Consider the following 18916-nt stretch of genomic DNA (forward strand, 5'->3'; position numbering starts at 1 on the left):
ACCATTTTATGTTTGTTGTGTTGGTGCAGATAACATCTCTTTAGTCTCACGGTAAAGAGAACTGCACCCAAGGAGCTGTATTTAAAGAGCTACTCCCATGGAGCCTCATCTGCACCTGAACTACTGATTTAGAGAGTGAGAGTTTGGAATCTGAGCTGATGCTGTGCTAGAATGAGATTTTAGAGGCCTTGAGGAGGGGTGAGTGTATTCTGCACATGGAAGGGATGTGAATCATTGAGGACCAGAGGGTCGAATGTGGTAGGCAGCCTGTGAGATGGCTCACATGATCCCTGCCTCTGGTATTTATTATTGTGTACAATAATACCCTCCCACTGAGTGTGGGCTTGATTTAGTGACTCACTACTAAGGAATAAAATATGGCAAAAGTGATGGAATGTCATTTCTGAGATTAGGTTATAAAAAACGGTGGCTTCTATGTGGGAAGCTTCTTTTTGCTCTATTTCCTTCTTGTATTCTCTCCTTCTGGGAGAAGAAAGCTGCCACCTTACAAGCATGACTATGGAAAAACTCATGTAGTAAGAAATTGATGTCTCTGGCCAATAGCCACTGAGTACCTAAACCCTGGGAACAGCCACATAAGTAAGGTTGGAAGCAGATCTTCTGAGGCCTGCAGAAGCCATGTGAGTAAGCTTGACATCGTATCTTCTGAGATCTGCCAGTAGCCTTGTGAGTGATCTTGGAAGCAGATCTTCTTCAGTTCAGCCTCAAGATAATTGTAGCCTTGGTCAAAACCTAGATTGTAGCCTGCGGGAGACCCCAAGTTAGAACCACTTCTGGATTTCTGACCCACAGAAATAATCATAAATGGTTGTTGTATTCAGCAAAAATTTAGGGAGTAACTTGTTACACAGCAATAGATAATGAATACAAACCCCAAGAAATTAGAAGGAATGAAATGAAACATATAAGAGTAGAAATTAGTAATATAATAGTAAAGATATATAAGAAAAAGACCTGAATGTGAATGTTTATAGTAGAGTTATTCATAATAGTTTCCAAATAGAAACAACTGAAATGTCCAAGAGCTGGTGAATGGATAACAAAATATGATATACCCATATGATGGAATATTATAATCCCATTGTAATTTTCAATTCCATTTCAGCAATAAAGGGACAAATGATTGATAAAACTACATGAATGAATTTCAAAGACATTGTACCAACTGAAAGAGGTTAGACACAAAAAAACTGCATACTACATATTTCTATTCATATGATATTCTGAAAAGGACAAAACTTTAGGAACAGAAATCAGAAATCAATCATTGGTTGTCAAGGGCTGGGAGTTGGAAGAGGAGATTGCTTGCAAAGTGGGTACTAGAGAAATTTAGAGGGTGATGAAAATGTTCTATATATCAGTTGTGTGGTGGTTACCTGATTATACATTTGTCAAAAGCCATTGAATTGTATACCTAAAAGGAGTAAATTTTACTTTATACAAATTGTGCCCCCAAAAGACTGAATTTTTAAAAAAAAAAAGACATTTCAGAGAGAATCAGCAAAGCCACAAGTTTTTTCTTGAACAAAATAACTAAAAAAGACAAACCTTTGCTGTAAATGAGACAAAAAAATTATACTGTAATGCAAAAGGGGATACACCTTTAGATACACTGTGATTTTAGAAAATAAGAAATGACTGTATTTAAGTCAATAAATTTCAAAATGTAAGTTGAAATGGAAAGTTCAGGATAATGAGGGTTATGTAGGTAATAAAATTGGGGAAAATTAATTAGAGGACTTCAGTGTATATGTAATATTTTATTTTTTAGGCATGGTGATGAGCAGGTAGGCTCATTCATTATATCTTTTCATATGTCTGAAATAATTTAGTAGATTTTTTAAGGGGAAGTATCATATGAGGTTTACAGACTGAATGCTTGCTACATAAACCTAGAGCACAGCTTACTTAAAGACCTTACAATGTACATTAGCAGTTTTCAACCCTAGCTGCATATCAGACTCACCTGGGGGAGCTGTATTAGTCATCTACTGCTATATAACACATTATCCTAAAATGTAGAGGCTTTAAAAAACACATATTCATTATCTCACTGTTTCTGTAGCTAGCATTTTGGGTATGGCTTAGCTGGGTCCTTCGCTTCAGGATCTTTCACAAGGCTGGAACCAAAATTTCTGCTTTGGTCTCATTTGAAAGTTTGACTGGAGAATAATCTGCCTTAAAATGTGCTGATATGAGGCTGGGCATGGTGGTTTATGCCTGTAATCCCAGCACTTTGGGAGGCTGTGATGGGTGGATCATGAGGTCAGCAGTTCAAGACCAGCCTGGCCAAGATGCTGAAATCCCGTCTCCACTAAAAATATACAAATTAACCGGGCATGGTGGCACATGCCTGTGATCCCAACTATTCGGGAGGCTGAGGCAGGTGAATTGCTTGAACCTGGGTGGCAGAGGTTGCAGTGAGCAGAGATCATGCCACTGCACTACAGCCTGGGTGATAGAGCAAGACTCCGTCTCAAAAAAAAAAAAAAAAAAAGTGCTTATGTGGTTGTTGCTGGGTTGCTGGACTAAGGGCCTCAGTTCCTTGCTGGCCATTGTCCAAAGGCCACACTCAGTTCCTTGCCGGCCATTGTCCAAAGGCCACACTCAGTTCCTTGCCAGATGGGACTCTCCAATCTGTCAGACTGCTTCATTAAAGCACCCAAGCCAAGAGGGGAATGAACAGAGAATTCTGTCAGCAAGATGGAAATCACAATCTTTCATAACCTAACCATTCTATATTCTATGTGTTAAAAGCAAGTCTCTAGGTCTTGCCTATACTCAAAGGGAGGGATAACACAAGGGCATGAATACCAGGAGAGAAGGGTCATTGGAGGTTATCATAGAAGTCTGCTTACCACAGAAGCTTTTACAACAGAGATAACGAGACCATACCCTCAGAGAGTCAAATTTATTTGACTGGGGGTGGGCCTAAGATCTGGTATTTCTTAAAGTCCACCAGGTGATTTTCACATACAGCCAGTGTTGGAAGAGAAGTACGTAAACTTGTCATCCAGCGGGGCCTTGCCAGCCAGCTCCTGCAGCATAACAGGGTTCCTCAGGGATCACGTAGATACCCTGGGTTGTGCAGGCAATGGCAATTAAAGATAAACAAGGCTCATTCTTACATTCAGAGCTGTTTAATTTCATAAAGTGGTATTAAGGGTTTGTAGCAAAAGGAAAATGAATATAAGGAGAAGTTTCATTAAAGTTGCATTCAAGGCCAGGCACGGTGGCTCATGCCTGTAATCCCAACACTTTGGGAGGCTGAGGCGAGCAGATTGCTTAAGGTCAGGAGTTCGAGACTAGCCTGGTCAACATGGCGAAACCCCGTCTCTACCAAAAATACAAAAACGAGCTGGGCCTGGTGGTCCGTGCCTGTAATCCCAGCTATGTAGAAGGCTGAGGCACAAGAATTGCTTGAATCTGGGAGGTGGAGGCTGCAGTGAGCTAAGATTGTGCCACTGCATTCCAGCCCAGGAGATAGAATGAGGCTCTGTCTCAAAAAATATATAATAATAATAATTTTTTTAAAAGTCATGTTTGAGCACTTCTACTACTCTTATCCCTGGACCCTCTGGTTCACTATGCTTCATTTTAAAACATCCATGAGTCACGGGGATATCTCTGAACCTTAGCTTATGCTGAAAACCCTTGGGCCCTGAAGTTCTCTGTGTCTTTGACCAACAGGACACTTCATATATGCAGTGAATTTGGTTGTGTCTGATTCCTATATGGCCAATTTCCCATCATCCTAAATAAAAAGGCATCTTAGGACACCGCACATCCTAATTGCTGTTATCCAACCTGTCATCAAGACTTGTCCGTGCACGTCACTCTGATTCCTCTCTTTTAATCCATTCCCATTGATATTACCCGGATCTAGCACTGACCTACTGCAGCAGGCTCCTATCTGGTCTAAACCTCTTCCCTTCTCCCCTATTTCCCTTCTTCCCTTCTCCCTCTTTCCAAGCCAAGGCTCCTCTTTCCTGCAAGGCATCTCTCTCTCTCTTTCTTACTCTCAACCCACTCCAACACGGGTTTCCCAATCACCTGCCAATCAAATCAAGGTGCTCTAGCACGAATGGTTCAGAGCTTGGCTGCTTCATTGGAATGCACCAATCACTAAGTTTTTATTGTTTCAAATAAATGTTCCCTCATAAAAATATGTATAAACTTATATAAATTATACCAAATTTAATGTTTTCTTTAAAAAAAACAACCAAGTATCCTTAAAATTCCTCAACTTCCCACAAAACTGCCTTTCATGGACCACTGCATAGCAAAATTCCAGAGATGTCTCACAGGCCTATGGCATTTAAATGTGCTCTCTTCTCATGGAATAAAAAGATCCCAAGAAGAAAGCCAAGAGCTTTGTGAAGGTAAATTTCCCCATTGACTACTGAGGAAAACATTTCATATTTACCTGACTATGGAGGAGAGAAATGAAACTTCCTATTAGCTTTTGACAATATTTTCCCCCTGGGGAGAACCATACTTGGTGTCAGAGTGTTTGTGTACGCTTGACAGTGAGGTTTAAAATGCTAACTTCTGGGTCAGAAAGTGATATTGGCATAGGAATATATGTAGGGCTCAGTGAACTCAGATCCCTTGACTTCTGGGTGTGTATATGAAAGAGTACAAAGGCTAGTTAATGACATATTTGTAAGCACACGTTTTGGGTAATTTAGAAAAGAATTTTATAAATTTTTTATAAAATATAGAAAACAATTTTATAAATAATGTAACACTCCTTTGCTACCAAAGGCTATTATAATGCATGGTCAACCTCCTCCAATAAATCTGATTTAATTCACATGATGTGAAAGGTTTTTAATGTCCTGAAAGTGGCTGTGCAGAAAAGTTAAGCATGTAACTGCAGATAGAATTGGCTTCAATATGCTCACAGAACCATTTATAACAAAATAGGAGTCAGCAAGTCATCAAAGAACCAATTAATACACCTGTGAGAAAGAAAATACTAAATGCAGACATATCGTTCCTCTGAAAGCTGTTGAAGTAGACCCACTTGTGTACCCAGCACTGGCACCAAGTATTTCAGTCAGGACTGTAGTAATCGTAGCAGTTGCTGTGCTCAGTGCTTCGTGAGCCACAGGCTCCTTGGAAAAGACCCCAGGCCTTCACTCTGGGGACCTGGGATCCAATTCACAATGAACTTATTGTGTGACTTTGCACAAATTGCTTATTACCCCTTTTATATTTCTCAATTAATCATCTGTAGATAAGAATCTATTTACGTCCATAATAAGATTACATCTGGGGCCAGGTGTGGTGGGTTATGCCTGTAATCCCAACACTTTGGGAGGCTGAGGTGGGAGGGCTACTTGAGCCCAGGAGTTCAAGGCTGCACTGAACCTTGATCACATCACTGCCCTCCAACCTGGGCAACAGAGTGAGACCCTGTTTCTAAAAAAAACTTCCTTAAAATATTATATATGGGAGAATAGTGAGGAGTGATATTCAAATCCAAGGTTTTTTTTGGTGATAAATAATGATATAATGTATTCTATCCCTCCCTTTTGTTTGAGGGTAAAAGAAAAAAACTCACCGAAACATAAATTCTCCACTGATCTTAAGGTAAAATGAGAAGTAGAAAAATGTAAGATTCACATATTAATTAAGGAACAAAGTATTTTGGTTCCATTCTTTGTACTTAACTATCTGGGTAATTGATGTGAGTATATTAGGTCGTAGGTTGGTGCAAAAGTAATTGTGTTTTCTGCCATTACTTTTAATTTTATAAATTTACTTTTCATGGCAGTAATTTATAAATTACTTTTAATGGCAAAACCCACAATTACTTTTGCATCAACCTAATAGCATTTTAAATGAATGACTGATTCTTTGTAAAATAGGAAGTATTTGGTTGATAATTGATGATGGTGGTCATAAGCCTTAACTCTATCCAAAGATTTAGGAAGTTCTTTTCTTACCTCTGGGATTATGACTAGACCAAATATTAAGCCAAAAAGGACGAGGTTAACTCCATACATCCATCGGAGAAAGATGAAATATGATGCCACTGAAGAACCAAAGTGACCTAGAGAGAGAAAAGATGGTGGGTATGAGTGCTGCAGAAGGAAAACATGGACACTATTGAGCACTTTATGTGTGTGATGAATTCAATTTTCACATCAGTCTGTTGAATGACACCTGGATCTCCCTTTCTTTTCCTGGATAAATAACCTGAGGCTCTTTGGGGTTAACTAACTTGCCTAAGTGCCCACAGTAAGAAAGTGAAGAAGCAGAATTTAAATATTGATCTGGGATGGGTGTGGTGGCTCATGTCTGTAATCCCAGCAGTTTGGGAGGCCAAGGTGTGTGGATGACTTGAGGTCAGGGGTTCGAGACCAGCCTGGCCAACACGGTGAAACCCTGTCTCTACTAAATATACAAAAAAATTAGCCAGGTGCGGTGGCTCAGACCTGTAATCCCAGCTACTCAGGAGCTTGAGGCAGGAGAATTGCTTGAACCTGGGAGGTGAAGGTTGCAGTGAGCCGAGATCACACCACTGCACTCACAGCCTGGGCAACAGAGTGAGACTCTATCTCAAAAATAAATAAATAAAAACAAACAAACAAATAAATAAATAAACAAATCTTGGTCTGACAAGTTCAAAACCCATTCTTTTTTCCTAATACAACAGAACCAATGAAATAATCTACTAGAGGGCCAAGGAAACAATCCAAGCTCTTGGGAAATGCTTTAGGAAACCAGTTAAAAAAACAGTGACACCAGCATACTCACTTTCAATGTCCTTGATCTTCATTTCCCAGGGGATACATTGAGTCTTGAAATTATCAAAGTCTCTTTTAAATTTGACCCATTTCTGAAATAAAAGAGGTAAAACTCTCAGTTTGTTAACATGTCAACCTAGAGCACAAAAGGGCATGATGAGGGGCACGAGGAGGCCAACAGGTCAGCATGAGTGAGGCTGCTGTCTTGTAGTCCCCAGCTCCTGCTGTCCTTGAGCCCAGGCTGCCAGAGGCAAGTGTTCAAACCTTTACTTCTCCAACTGCAGGCGTGGAGTGAGAGGCAAGCGAGGGCCACCCCTTACTGTGCTGCTAAAATTTCTGGTTTGGACAGTTTATAGATAAAGTGAGAAATTCTCTGTACAATTTCTGGTTTGGAGGGTCCAGTTGAGTTAGCAACCTCTGATACGACTTCCTTCAACTTAAAACAAAAATTCAAAGGAGAAAGGAACTCCAGCAACTCTCAGACCCATGTCTGGCAGACAGCCAAGTGCCTCTCTCTGATCAGAGCTGTCGCAAAATTGCAAGGGTGGTGCAACTGATAAGGAGATCTCAACTCATGACTGAACATTCTTCTCCTGGGGAAACAACAGCCTCGCTTTTCTGAAAAGAGTCAGAAGGGCATGTTGCCCCCTCCTGTGGTCTGTTCCCAGCTCGACACCCAGACTGTGTACCAAACAGAAACCTGATCAGCTGTCTTTCTATGGCTGGGTGTTGTTTTGTCAACTCTCCAAGGGGCTGCTCTCCACCAACCCCACACTCTGGAAACAAATCCATTTGGAATAAAACAAATACTCATAGAAAGCTGAGGTAGAAATACTCATAGAAAGCATAAGAGGTAGTAAGATCACTTTCCATTATTATTATTATTATTGTTGTTATTTTGAGACTGAGTCTCACTCTGTTGCCCAGGCTGTAGTGCAGTAGCACAATCTCAGTTCACTGCAACCTCCATCTCCCGGATTCAAGCTCTTCTCCTGCCTCAGCCTCCTGAGTAGCTGGGATGACAGGTGTGCGCCACCATGCCTGGTTAGTTTTTGTATTTTTAGTAGAGATGGGGTTTCACCATGTTGGCCAGGCTGGTCTTGAACTCCTGATCTCAAGTAATCTGCCCGCCTCGACCTACCAAAGTGTCGGGATTACAGGCATGAGTCACTGTGCCTGGCCCAGTTCCTATTATTAAAAGGTCTCCTCAGAACTTGTTCATGGAGGACATGAGATTTTCCCCTGTAAAGTCACTAAAGTCTGCACCTGTGAAAGAAGGGACAAAAAATGAAGTCATCAGAAGATGAAAGGGAAATGTTTCTCTTTTCAGACATGGTCTCACTCTGTTGCCCAGGCCGTGAGTGCAGTGGCACAAACACGGCTCACTGCAGCCTTGACCTCCTGTGGTCAAGCGATCTTCTTGCCTCAGCCTCCTGAGTAGCCACCACATTCAGCTAATTTTTTTATTTTTTGTAGAGACAGGGTCTTACCATGTGGCCCAGGCTGGTCTCAAACTCCTGGGCTCAGGTGATCCTTCTGCCTTCAGCCTCCCAAAGTGTTAGGATTTCAGGCATGAGCCACTGCATCCATCAAAAATTTTGTGAAGAATCAGATAGGCTTCCAGACCTGGTTTTCCAGATATGGTTTTGACCATCTCCTGATTGAATGATTGTATAAAGGAGGGAATCAGCTGTCAGAAGTGGGAAATGGTCCCAGATGCAAAAGAGAAGAGAAGCCTATGAGCAGACTGGTTGATAGCAGTGGCAAAGATATGGGGGATATGGTGATTGGCAGAACACAGACACTGGGCAGCCCAGTCTCATTGCTTCATCCGCCCTCCCTAGCTCTGAGTCTGTGTTCAGAAATACTCTGGGCTGGGTGTGGTGGCTCATGCCTGTAATCCCAGCTTTTTGGGAGGCCGAGGCAGGTGGATCACTTGAGGTCATGAGTTCAAAACCAGCCTGGCTAACATAGTGAAACCCTGTCTCTACTAAAAATAAATACAGGCTGGGGGCAGTGGCTCACGCCTGTAATCTCAGCACTTTGGGAGGCCGAGGCTGGTGGATCACCTGAGGGCAGGAGTTCAAGACCAGCCTGTCCAACATGGTCAAACCCTGTCTCTACTAAAAATACAATACTTAGCTGGGCGTAGTGGCAGACACCTGTAATTCCAGCTACTCAGGAGGCTGAGGCAGGGGAATCACTTGATCCAGGAGGTGGAGGTTGCAGCGAGCCGGGATCGCGCCACTGCACTCCAGCCTGGGTGACAGAGCGAGACTCCTTCTCAAAAAAAAAAAAAAAAAAAACAAAAACCAAGAAAACCTCCCAAACCCAAAAATACTCTTTGACTATTTGGCTTCCTATGTAGGTCTGCCTATAAAGAGAGCATTTGCCCTGAGTATTTTGGTTTCTATGGCAGTGACTTTCATTGCAAATTCACAGATAGGAATTGGCATGATGGTTTAGCTTCTTGTATAACTAACTTAGCTATCGAAAATAAAAGGCATGGCTGCTGTGGACTTCAAATTTTCCATCTTGCATCATTTATTTCTTCTTGTAAGTCAATAATCCAGCATCTGGTTTCATGTAGCAGTCTCATAAGCTTTATTAATGCGAGTCCTCCCCCGAGAGATGGATCCCCTGTCAGGGTGTTGATAAAATCAGTATAAAATATAGGCTTGCAAGGCTGAGGACCAGCAGAGGTAATGAACATCGCCAAGTGAGGCCCCTGGAGGCACAGCCTGCCGGTCGGTTCCTTGGCAACCACCTGACAGCCCCTCAAGGCTGTGGATATCTCGAACTGAAAAGTGAGACCCCGGAACTGGAGCAGAGGCAGAGAGAGGCCTGGGAGATGCTCTGGCACAAATTCTCTTATCCTTCATTGGTTGTAAAAGTCAGAAAACTGGGCTGGGGCATGGCAGAAGATCCCAAGCCCCTTTCTCAGGGCTGTGTAAGGCGGTTGCTGCTGGTCCTAGGATGGGTTGTTAGTTGTCATGCTGTCTTGCCCTCCAGCTATATATAGGAAAAAAGTTTCAAGTCATGGTGGAGCAAGACACAGGCAAGCTACATGTCCTGTCAATGAAATCAGGATCTGGGTGATGAAAATGAAAACAACCAGTGAGGCCTGGGAAATATTATTGCAGAACAGGGAAAAAGGAACGCCAGTCTTTGATATTTGTGGAAAACATTTCCTCCAAGATAGATACATAAATTCTAGAGAGCAGTTCAGCATTCCTAATAGGATGCAAGAAATATAGCTTCTAAAGTAAAGGATACCAATTTGAAAGGAATACAGATGAGATATGGAAGGATTACAAGGAAGCTAAGAGCTTAGTAATCGAATGAAGAAAACATTAGACAAAATAAAGACTGTAATTGACACAGAGGAAAATGGATTCAGTGATATTGAGAATGAACCTGATAAATATCTGAGATTGCAAAGGGAAAGAAGCAAAGAGCTAAAAATAATGTGGAAAAGTAAATATGGAGGATGGGGGTGGGGAGAGGCAATCCTTTTCCTAAGGGGGAAGCTAGAACTGTGTGAACAGAAATGTGGTTGAACAGAATCATTTATCAAAGATGTATTTGTCTAGAGATCTGCTGTATGACACAATGTTTATACTTAACAACACAGTATTGTGTACTTAATTAGTTGAAAAGGTAAATCTCAAGTGTTCTTACTGCAATAAAAAAAGCAGTGAATACAAATTAAAGAAAGAATAATAACCTATTTTTTTACCCATTAGATTAGCACAAAGTTAAAAAGATGTAACATTCATAACTAGTGAAGATAAGCCATTCTCCGACTTTGTTCCTGTGACTATGATTTGCTACAAATTGGGGAAAATAGTTTGAAAAATGTGAAGTAAAAGTTAAAATATGCGCACTTTTGAACTAGCAGTACTATTTGAGGGATTGTTTTGTTGTATTTAAAAAAACGCACAGATCCAAGATAAATGTATGAAGGTGTTTGTTGAAGCATTGCTCGTCACAGTAAAAATCTAGAAAAAAATATACTTGAAGAGCACATTCTTCATTGGAAAAAATAAGATGTGAGTGTGCAGTTGGTAAGTGGTAAATAGTCTCTAGACAAAATTAATAAAATCACCCATAGAGAGTTATCTGGAAAGTATAACTGGAAAAGGAGAAAAAATAATATTAGGAATAAGAAAGATTCAGGCTGTTCACGGTGGCTCACACCTGTAATCCCAGCACTTTGGGAGGCCAAGGCAGGAGGATCACCTGAGGTCAGGAGTTCGAGACCAGCCTGTCCGACATGGTGAAACACCATATCTACTAAAAATACAAAAATTAGCTGGGTATGGTGGTGCATGCCCATAATCCCAGCTACTTGGGAGGCTGAGACAGGAGAATCACTTGAACCTGGGAGGCTGAGGTTGAGCTGAGATCATGCCACTGCACTCTAGCCTGGGCAACAGAGGAAAAAAAAAAAAAATAGAAAAAGAAAGATTCAAACCCAACAGATACAAAAAGTAATTACAAAAATTATGGGGCTACCATATGTGACTTTCTGTTAACACATACGAAAATTTGAATGAAATGATCAAGTTTCAGGAAGAATATGAATTATTGAATTGGTCCCAAGAAAAAGTTAAAACTTGAGTACATCAATACACTGAATACTTGAAAAAAAAATTCAAGGTATTCTATAAAAATGGCTCTTGATCTCTACTATTGTAAGGGTATCATCTTTAAAATTAACAAAAAGTGTATTATCATGCTCCCAAAACTGATTTACAGCATAAAGAGGAGGTAATGCTATTCACTTACAATTGTAAAGCAAGTGTAGTCCTAATGTTAAATTCTGCCAAGATACTGCACATGCATACACTTGTGTACAAACACACACAAATTCAGATCAGTCTTATGAAAATATATGTAAAAATCATAAATAAAATGTTGGAAAATCAAACGTGGAGTTAAAAGTAATGTACCATGACTGAGGTTATCCCAGAAATAAAAAAATTAATAACATAAAGGAAAAGGTGTTTAATAAAACCTAATTATCTATTTCCAATGAAATGGAAGTCTTACTAAACAATAACTAGACAATAATTTTTTATGGTGACAAAGAAAATCTATTTCAAGCCAACAACTCCCACCAGCTTAGTGTGAAAATCATTAGAGTCATTCTCATTAAAGTGATGCAAAGACAAGGAGAACTATGATCACCGTGATCAATTGTTACTGTTTTAGGATTGCTAGCCCGCATTTTAGGATAAGAATGAGATACCACATTTAGGAGAACCCAACAGAAACATTTTTATGAACATAATCAGATGAAAAAGATTAGAATTAATAAGAGAGTACCATAAGAGAACCAGATATAAAATTAGCACACAAATTGTAGCCTTCTTACATATTACCAATAACTAGTTATTAAATAATTGAAAAATGATCTCATTTGCAAAAGCAACTAGGCTACTAAATGTGCAGACATAAAACCTGGTAAAGATCTATAGGGAGAAAATGACAAACTTTGCTTAAGGATATAATATAGCCTTGAGAAATGTACGGTATTCTAGATATGAAGACTAAATATTGTATAGATTAGGAAGACCCAAATTAAATACGGGATTAAAAGAAATTCCAACCAAAATCTCAACACACTATGGTGGAACTTGGCAAAGGGATTTTTTTAAATGCATGTAGAAAAATAGGCAAGACAGCCAAGACATTAAAAAAAAAAAAACCCCAAAGTTTTATCAGGGTGTGGTGGGGTGCTCCTGTAGTCCTAGCTACTCAGGAGGCTGAGGCTGAGGCTGGAGGATCTCTTGAGTCCAGGAGTTCAAAGCTGCAGTGAGCTCTTGAGCCAAGGAGTTCAAGGCTGCCACTAAGGCTGGAGTGGTGATGCTGCACTCCAGCCTTAGTGGCAGAGTGAGACTCTGTTTCTAAAAACAAACCAACAAAAAACCAAACGTAAAAAGGGGAACCTAGAACTACCAGGCATCAAAATTAAGAGTTGAGGTAATGACATCAAATGATTGTTCAGAATAAAAGCCCTGAAACAGGCTCTGTACAAAAATTAAGTCAATGAGAATGGTAGTTTTCAAATCAGTAGGTAAAGGAAGGATACTTCAGTAAGTCTCACATTAAATATCCAACACGAAACATTGTCCTAACTTAAATCAGATGCCCAGATTATGATATAACTCAACAAAACAGAGCTGCCCCCCATCCCTCTGGGGACATCTCTGTTTATCATCCATGTGACCCTGATCTCGCCACAGCCCTTCTGGGCCTCTACCAACTCAACCTCTCCTGATTTGGGGTTTGGAAAATAAAATTCCAGTGGTTTTAACATCATTAGTTCTCTAAGTGTATTCACTGGAGAGAAAACAAGTCTCAAATGTATTGAAGCCCTCACAGTAAGTATGGAGAGATTGGCAGGATACGATTGGTTTCCATTCCTAGATGGATCAGAATGGTCAGGTGGCCTTCACACCCAGGACTCTGGGGGCAGCTGGACACAAATGGCGAAGCTGGGCAGGTACCTGAGTTGGTCTCCAGATTCCAAAGCTGAGCAAGCCCTCCCCACAGATTTACTGCCTCCACCCCACACACCTTGGCCATCAGCATCTGGTAGGCATACAGTCGCTTGCCTTTCCCCTTTCCCAAGGCACCTTCATACTTCTCCACAAATTCCTGGGCCTCCCTGCTTAGAAAAAACAAAACAAACAAACAAACAAACAAAAACACAGGAATTCAGTTAGCACCTAACCAAAGGAAATCTGAACTATGAAGGCTCAAACATATGTGCTAAGGCTTATGTCTTTGTATACCTCTGGTTAAAATATAAATTCCATTAAGGCAGGACATTCTGTTTTACCCACTGACGTTTCCCAAATGCTGAGAAGAGCGCTTGGTACATAACAGGCATGGTAGAGGCAGAACTATGGCCCCTGTGACCTTTGTTTGCTGGTGTTCCACCCATGAATATAATATATTACATGGCAAAAAGGACTTTGAAGATGTAATTAAGATTACTGATTTTATTTTATTTATTTATTTATTTTTAGAGATAGGGTCTTGCTGTGTTGCTCAGGCTGCTCTTGAACTCCTGAGCTCAAGCAGTCACCTGCCTCCGGCTCCCAAAGTGCTGGGATTACAGGTGTGAACCACCATGCCCAGCCAAGATTATTGATTTTAAAATAAGGGGATTATTCTGGGTCATCTGCATGGCCCCAGTGTAATAAAATAACATGAGCCCTTAAAAACAGAAGAGAAGTCTCTTAAGAAATCTCCAAATTGCTTTCCACGGTGACTGAAGTAATTTACATTCCCACCAACAATGCGTAAGTGTTTTTTTTCCCCCACACCCTCACCAGCATCTGTTATGTTTTGACTTTTTAATAATAGCTATTCTGACTGGCGGAAGATGGTGTGTCATTGTGGTTTTGATTTGCATTTTTCTGATGATTAGTGAAATGAATTTTCTCATATGTTTGCTGGAGGCTTGTATGTCTTCTTTTGAGAAGCGTTTGTTCATATTTTTTGTCCACTCTTTTTTTTTTTTTTTTTTTTTTTTGCACTGTCACCCAGGCTGGAGTGCAGTGATGCGATCTTGGCTCACTGCAAGCTCCACTTCCCGGGTTCACGCCATTCTCCTGCCTCAGCCTCCCGAGTAGCTGGGACTACAGGTGTCTGCCACCATGCCCAGCTAATTTTTGTATTTTTAGTAGAGATGGGGTTTCACGGTGTTAGCCAGGATGCTCTCGATCTCCTGACCTTGTGATCCACCTGCCTGGGCCTCCCCAGTGCTCTTGATTTTTGTACATTGATTTTGTATCTCGAAACTTTGCTGAAGTCGTTTATCAATTCCAAGAGCCTTTTGGCAGAGTCTTTGGGGTTTTCTAGGTAGAGAATCATATAATCAGCAAAGACAGATAATTTGACTTCTTTTCTTTTATTTCCTTCTTTCTTGCCTTTCATTTTTTCCTTTTGTCTGATTGCTCTGATTAAGACTTCCAGTACTACGTTGAATGGGAGAAGTGAGAATGGGCATCTTTGTCTTGTTCCAGTTCTTAAGGGAAATTATTCCAGTTTTTGCCCATTCATTATGAATTTCACTATGGGTTTCTCATAGATAACTTTTATTATTTTGAGGTATGTTCCTTCAATGCCTAGTTTGTTGGAGGCTTTTATCATGAAGGGATATTAGATTTTATCAAATGTGAAGCAGGAAAATTATTGACCCTCTGTATCTGGGGCCCCTTTGGAGGGGCTACATAAAAAGCATGAGAAGGAAATGAATTCTGCCAACAGTCAGTGAGCTCAAAAGAGAACCTTAGTCCTGGATGAGAACTGCAGTCCTACTGATACCATGATTTTGGTGTGATGAGACCCTGAACAGAGAATCCAGCCATGCCATGCTGGACTTCTGATCTACAGAACTGTGCGCTAATTAACGAGTGGTATTTTAAGCTCTTAACCTGTGGTAATTTGTTGCAATAGCAATATAAAATTAATACAGATGTTCCTTGATGTACAAGGGGTTATGTTCCAATAAACTTATTGCAAGTTGAAAACATCGTAAGTTGAAAATGTACAGCCGGGCGCAGTGGCTCACGCCTGTAATCCCAGCACTTGGGGAGGCCGCGGCGGGTGGATCACGAGGTCAGGAGATGTGACCATCCTGGCTAACATGGTGAAACCTTGTTTCTACTAAAAATACAAAAAGAGAAAAAAAATTAGTTGGACGTGGTGGTGGGCGCCTGTAGTCCCAGCTACTCAGGAGGCTGAGGCAGGAGAATGATGTGAACCTGAGAGGCAGAGCTTGCAGTGAGCCAAGATTGTACCACTGCACTCCAGCCTGGGTGACAGCCTGGGCAACAGAGCGAGACTCTGTCTCAAAAAAAAAAAAAAAAAAAGAAAGAAAGAAAATGTATGTAATACCCCAAAAAGGCCATTGTTAAGTAAAAAAATTGTAAGTTGAACCATCATAAGCCCATATGCTCCTCAACTTATGATAGGGTATATCCAATAAACCCACTGTGATCCAATGGGATATACCCATTGGATAGGGTATATCCAATAAAACACTGTGAAGTTGAAAAATTCTAAGTTGAACCATTGTAAATAAGGCATCATTAGACAGGTATTTGTGGAATGCATGGATGTTGAATGAGTGAGTGAATGAACATCCTGGTAAAGTTGGATGAGAAACAAATGAATCAATTTCTCTGTTAAATATTCTGAAGTGGTTGCTGGACCTGGTGAGGACAGCCTTTGAGAACAGATTGTTAAATCTTCAGGAACTTGGGCAACCAGTTGTTAAACTGTTAGTAGCTTTGAGTTGGCCATGGTGGGAGTATTTAGACCATGGAAATCAGCAAATACTATGACCAGGGCTCCTCCTCCTGTCCCACACCTCAGAGAGCTAGTTTATCAGTCACCACTAGATAAACCCAATCATGTGGGTGAAGAATGAAGTCCATCTTAGGGCAGATGGAAGAAGGTGTTGTGGAGCTGTGTGTCTGGCTGCAATTGCTACAGTCACCACTGCTCCTACAAAATACCTACCCCACTGTTCCTGCTGCCTCCAAGGTACAAGTGTGGACAGTTGATACATGTGAAGTTGCATTCTAACCTTGAGGCTGGCTTTATTGGGATGTCTCAGTGTCTCAATGCTAGTGAGGCTGCCTGTCCGGCTCCTAACCCCAGGGTCAAGAGCTGGGCTGTATGTCCTCCTAAATGGGATCTTCTCCCAGTTCCCCCTCTTGGCAGGAGCTGTCCTGCCAGTGACTTATCAGTGACCACCAACACCACTGCCACAACAAAGAATTGTTTCACAATATTCATATTTTTGTCCTCTTCTTGTATTTTACAAGTGGGCAAATACTCGAAAGCACTTGGAGTTCTGTGAGCTTAAATGTGCCAGGTTTTAAGATTTAGCAACTTCAGATAACAATTCTCAAAGGTAGGGGCAGCTCTTGTGCCTGAGCCATTGAGCCCAGCAGCAAATGTTTCTCTTGTCTCTGTTCAGACTCTGTGTCCAGACATCCAGCAAACCCCCAAGAGAACAGGGAACCCTACCAAAGGCTAGTTGCAAACTATGAAGACCAGTCACTGTGAAGAGTCCACCTGGTTTAGGAATTTCAATGGGCACAGCAAACTTTTTTTGAACTCTGAAGATATATAAATAATAACAACTAATATTTTTACAGTAAATTTCTCCTAACAAGTTATCTGCTATCTAAGATAACATGTTCTTCCTTATAAGAGATAGCATTTGGTGTATGGAAACATTGGCTCCTGCCCTGCACCTCCCAGTTGTTGTAAATTCTACATCTGTAAGGTGCTGTTGCCCCCTTTTTGTTAGCAGAATCCTTTTCAAATGGGAACTCTGCAAGCTCACGTCTCCTTTTCTTCAAACCAAACGGTGGGTAGTAAACGAAATGAAAAGGCAAAAGAAGAGGGATCCTTTGCTCTGGGAGAAGTTTCTAGGGGGCCTGGATCTCAAGGTGATTTTGGCCAGGTTTGTTAACCCCTTAGGCTCCCCCAACACTCAAAAGGGAAGGAAGTTATTGAAGAAAGGGTTTTTTTTTTTTTTTTTTTTTTGAGATGGAGTCTTGCTCTGTTGCCCAGGCTGGAGTGCCGTGGCATGATCTTGGCTCACTGCAACCTCCACCTCCTGGGTTCAAACAGTTTTCTGCCTCAGCCTCCTGAGTAGCTGGGATTCCAGGCACCCGCCACCATGCCTGGCTAATTTTTGTATTTTTAGTAGAGACAGGGTTTCACCATCTTGGCCTGGCTGGTCTTGAACTCCTGACCTCATGATCCACCCACCTTGGTGTCCCAAAGTGCTGGGATTAAAGACGTGAGCCACCCTGCCCAGTCAAAAGATGGAAGTTACTGAAGAAAGCACTTTCAAGGGTCGCCACACCACAGAGATCACATCAGAATGCCCTCGCATTTGCCTCTAGGGAGAACCTCATGGTGGTGAAAGTGACCCAAATCACAGTTTGAAAAACACATCATGGTGGCCAGTGATGACTGCTAGAAGGGAAAGAGGTATATTGTGTGACTTTTAGTACCAGAGAGACCCAGGTGGGATACTGTGCCTCTTAGAACGGCAATTTTCATCTAAAAATGGGGATAATGTTCTGAGAATTGAATGTGTGTATGAATGCATACAATGTATGCACAGCTATTTCACTTATCAGGCAGTCACCCTTTCTCCTTTTGAGGAAACAGTAGCTCCTAGAGTGGGCAGGTAGTAAGGTTCTTTTTGAGCCCAGGAGGCTAAGGTGAAGAATCCTCTGCTCTGTCAGGTGCCTGGCCTAGGGGCTTGGCAACATGGCCTTCCATAGTGGGTACACTTTGAAGTTCATCCAAGGCATCTATCAGAAATGGCATCTCCAAAAACTTCTCCCTGGAGAAGGAGATCAGATTCAAAATCACACATAATTTTGAGATGCAGAGGTAAAAATACACATGGGTGGCCTGCATTCGATGCAGCCCCATGCAGAATGTTAGGAGAATGTATCAACCTGGTTGAAACCTAGAAGACACCTGGTTGAAGGTGAGGGACACAGGTGACCAAAAGGAGGTGGCCAGAGGTTGGAGGTAACCAGAGGCTGAAGGTGATCTTTTGTCCTGAAACAATTGCCATTTTTAGTTGTGGAGACAAGGATCAAACAGATGCTGAATTCACTGTAAGTGGAAATTCCCTCCCTGCCTCTGAGGGACAGAGTTCCTGGGGCTGGCGGGATGGGCAGAAGCTGAGGCCTGAGAAGCTGGGGAGGCCTAGGCCTCTCTCACTGGAGCGGGTCTCCCAGCAAAGAGTGGTCTCCTCTCCCTGGGCCTCCCTCCCGTCTCTTCCTAGCTTCTTCCTTTCCCCAAGGCTCCTTATCCTGGACTCAGGTTTAAGGGTCTCCAGCTTCTGGGTCTCCACCCAAGCTGGTGCCTCTGCCTGGCAGATCCGTGCTTTCTGCCACCTTCCTTGCTGATTCCTACACACCTTGTAAGACTCTGACCAAGTGCCCTCGCTGCAGGGAAGTCCCCATTGCCCCTCCCCACAAGCAGGCTGATTGATTCACTGCCCCCCTCATCCCAAGGCACTGTCCCCTCTCTTGACTGGATGCTTTTGTTTTCAGAGCTGTGTCTCCTTCATC

General features: G+C 41.7%; 1 protein-coding gene across 1 annotated transcript in view; it reads right to left on the reverse strand.

The window, feature by feature from the left end:
- TMC2 (transmembrane channel like 2) overlaps positions 1 to 18916 on the reverse strand; it is a 106458-nt gene that overhangs the window by 57647 nt on the left and 29895 nt on the right. The window contains exons 5-7 of the mRNA XM_026455222.1: positions 13365 to 13455; positions 6790 to 6871; positions 5976 to 6082 (exon numbers count right to left, since the gene is read on the reverse strand). Coding sequence (XP_026311007.1) covers positions 5976 to 6082; positions 6790 to 6871; positions 13365 to 13455 — 280 coding nt within the window. The remainder of the gene's footprint in view (positions 1 to 5975; positions 6083 to 6789; positions 6872 to 13364; positions 13456 to 18916) is intronic.

Source organism: Piliocolobus tephrosceles, chromosome 20 (genome assembly GCF_002776525.5).
Source record: "Piliocolobus tephrosceles isolate RC106 chromosome 20, ASM277652v3, whole genome shotgun sequence".
NCBI lineage: Eukaryota > Metazoa > Chordata > Mammalia > Primates > Cercopithecidae > Piliocolobus > Piliocolobus tephrosceles.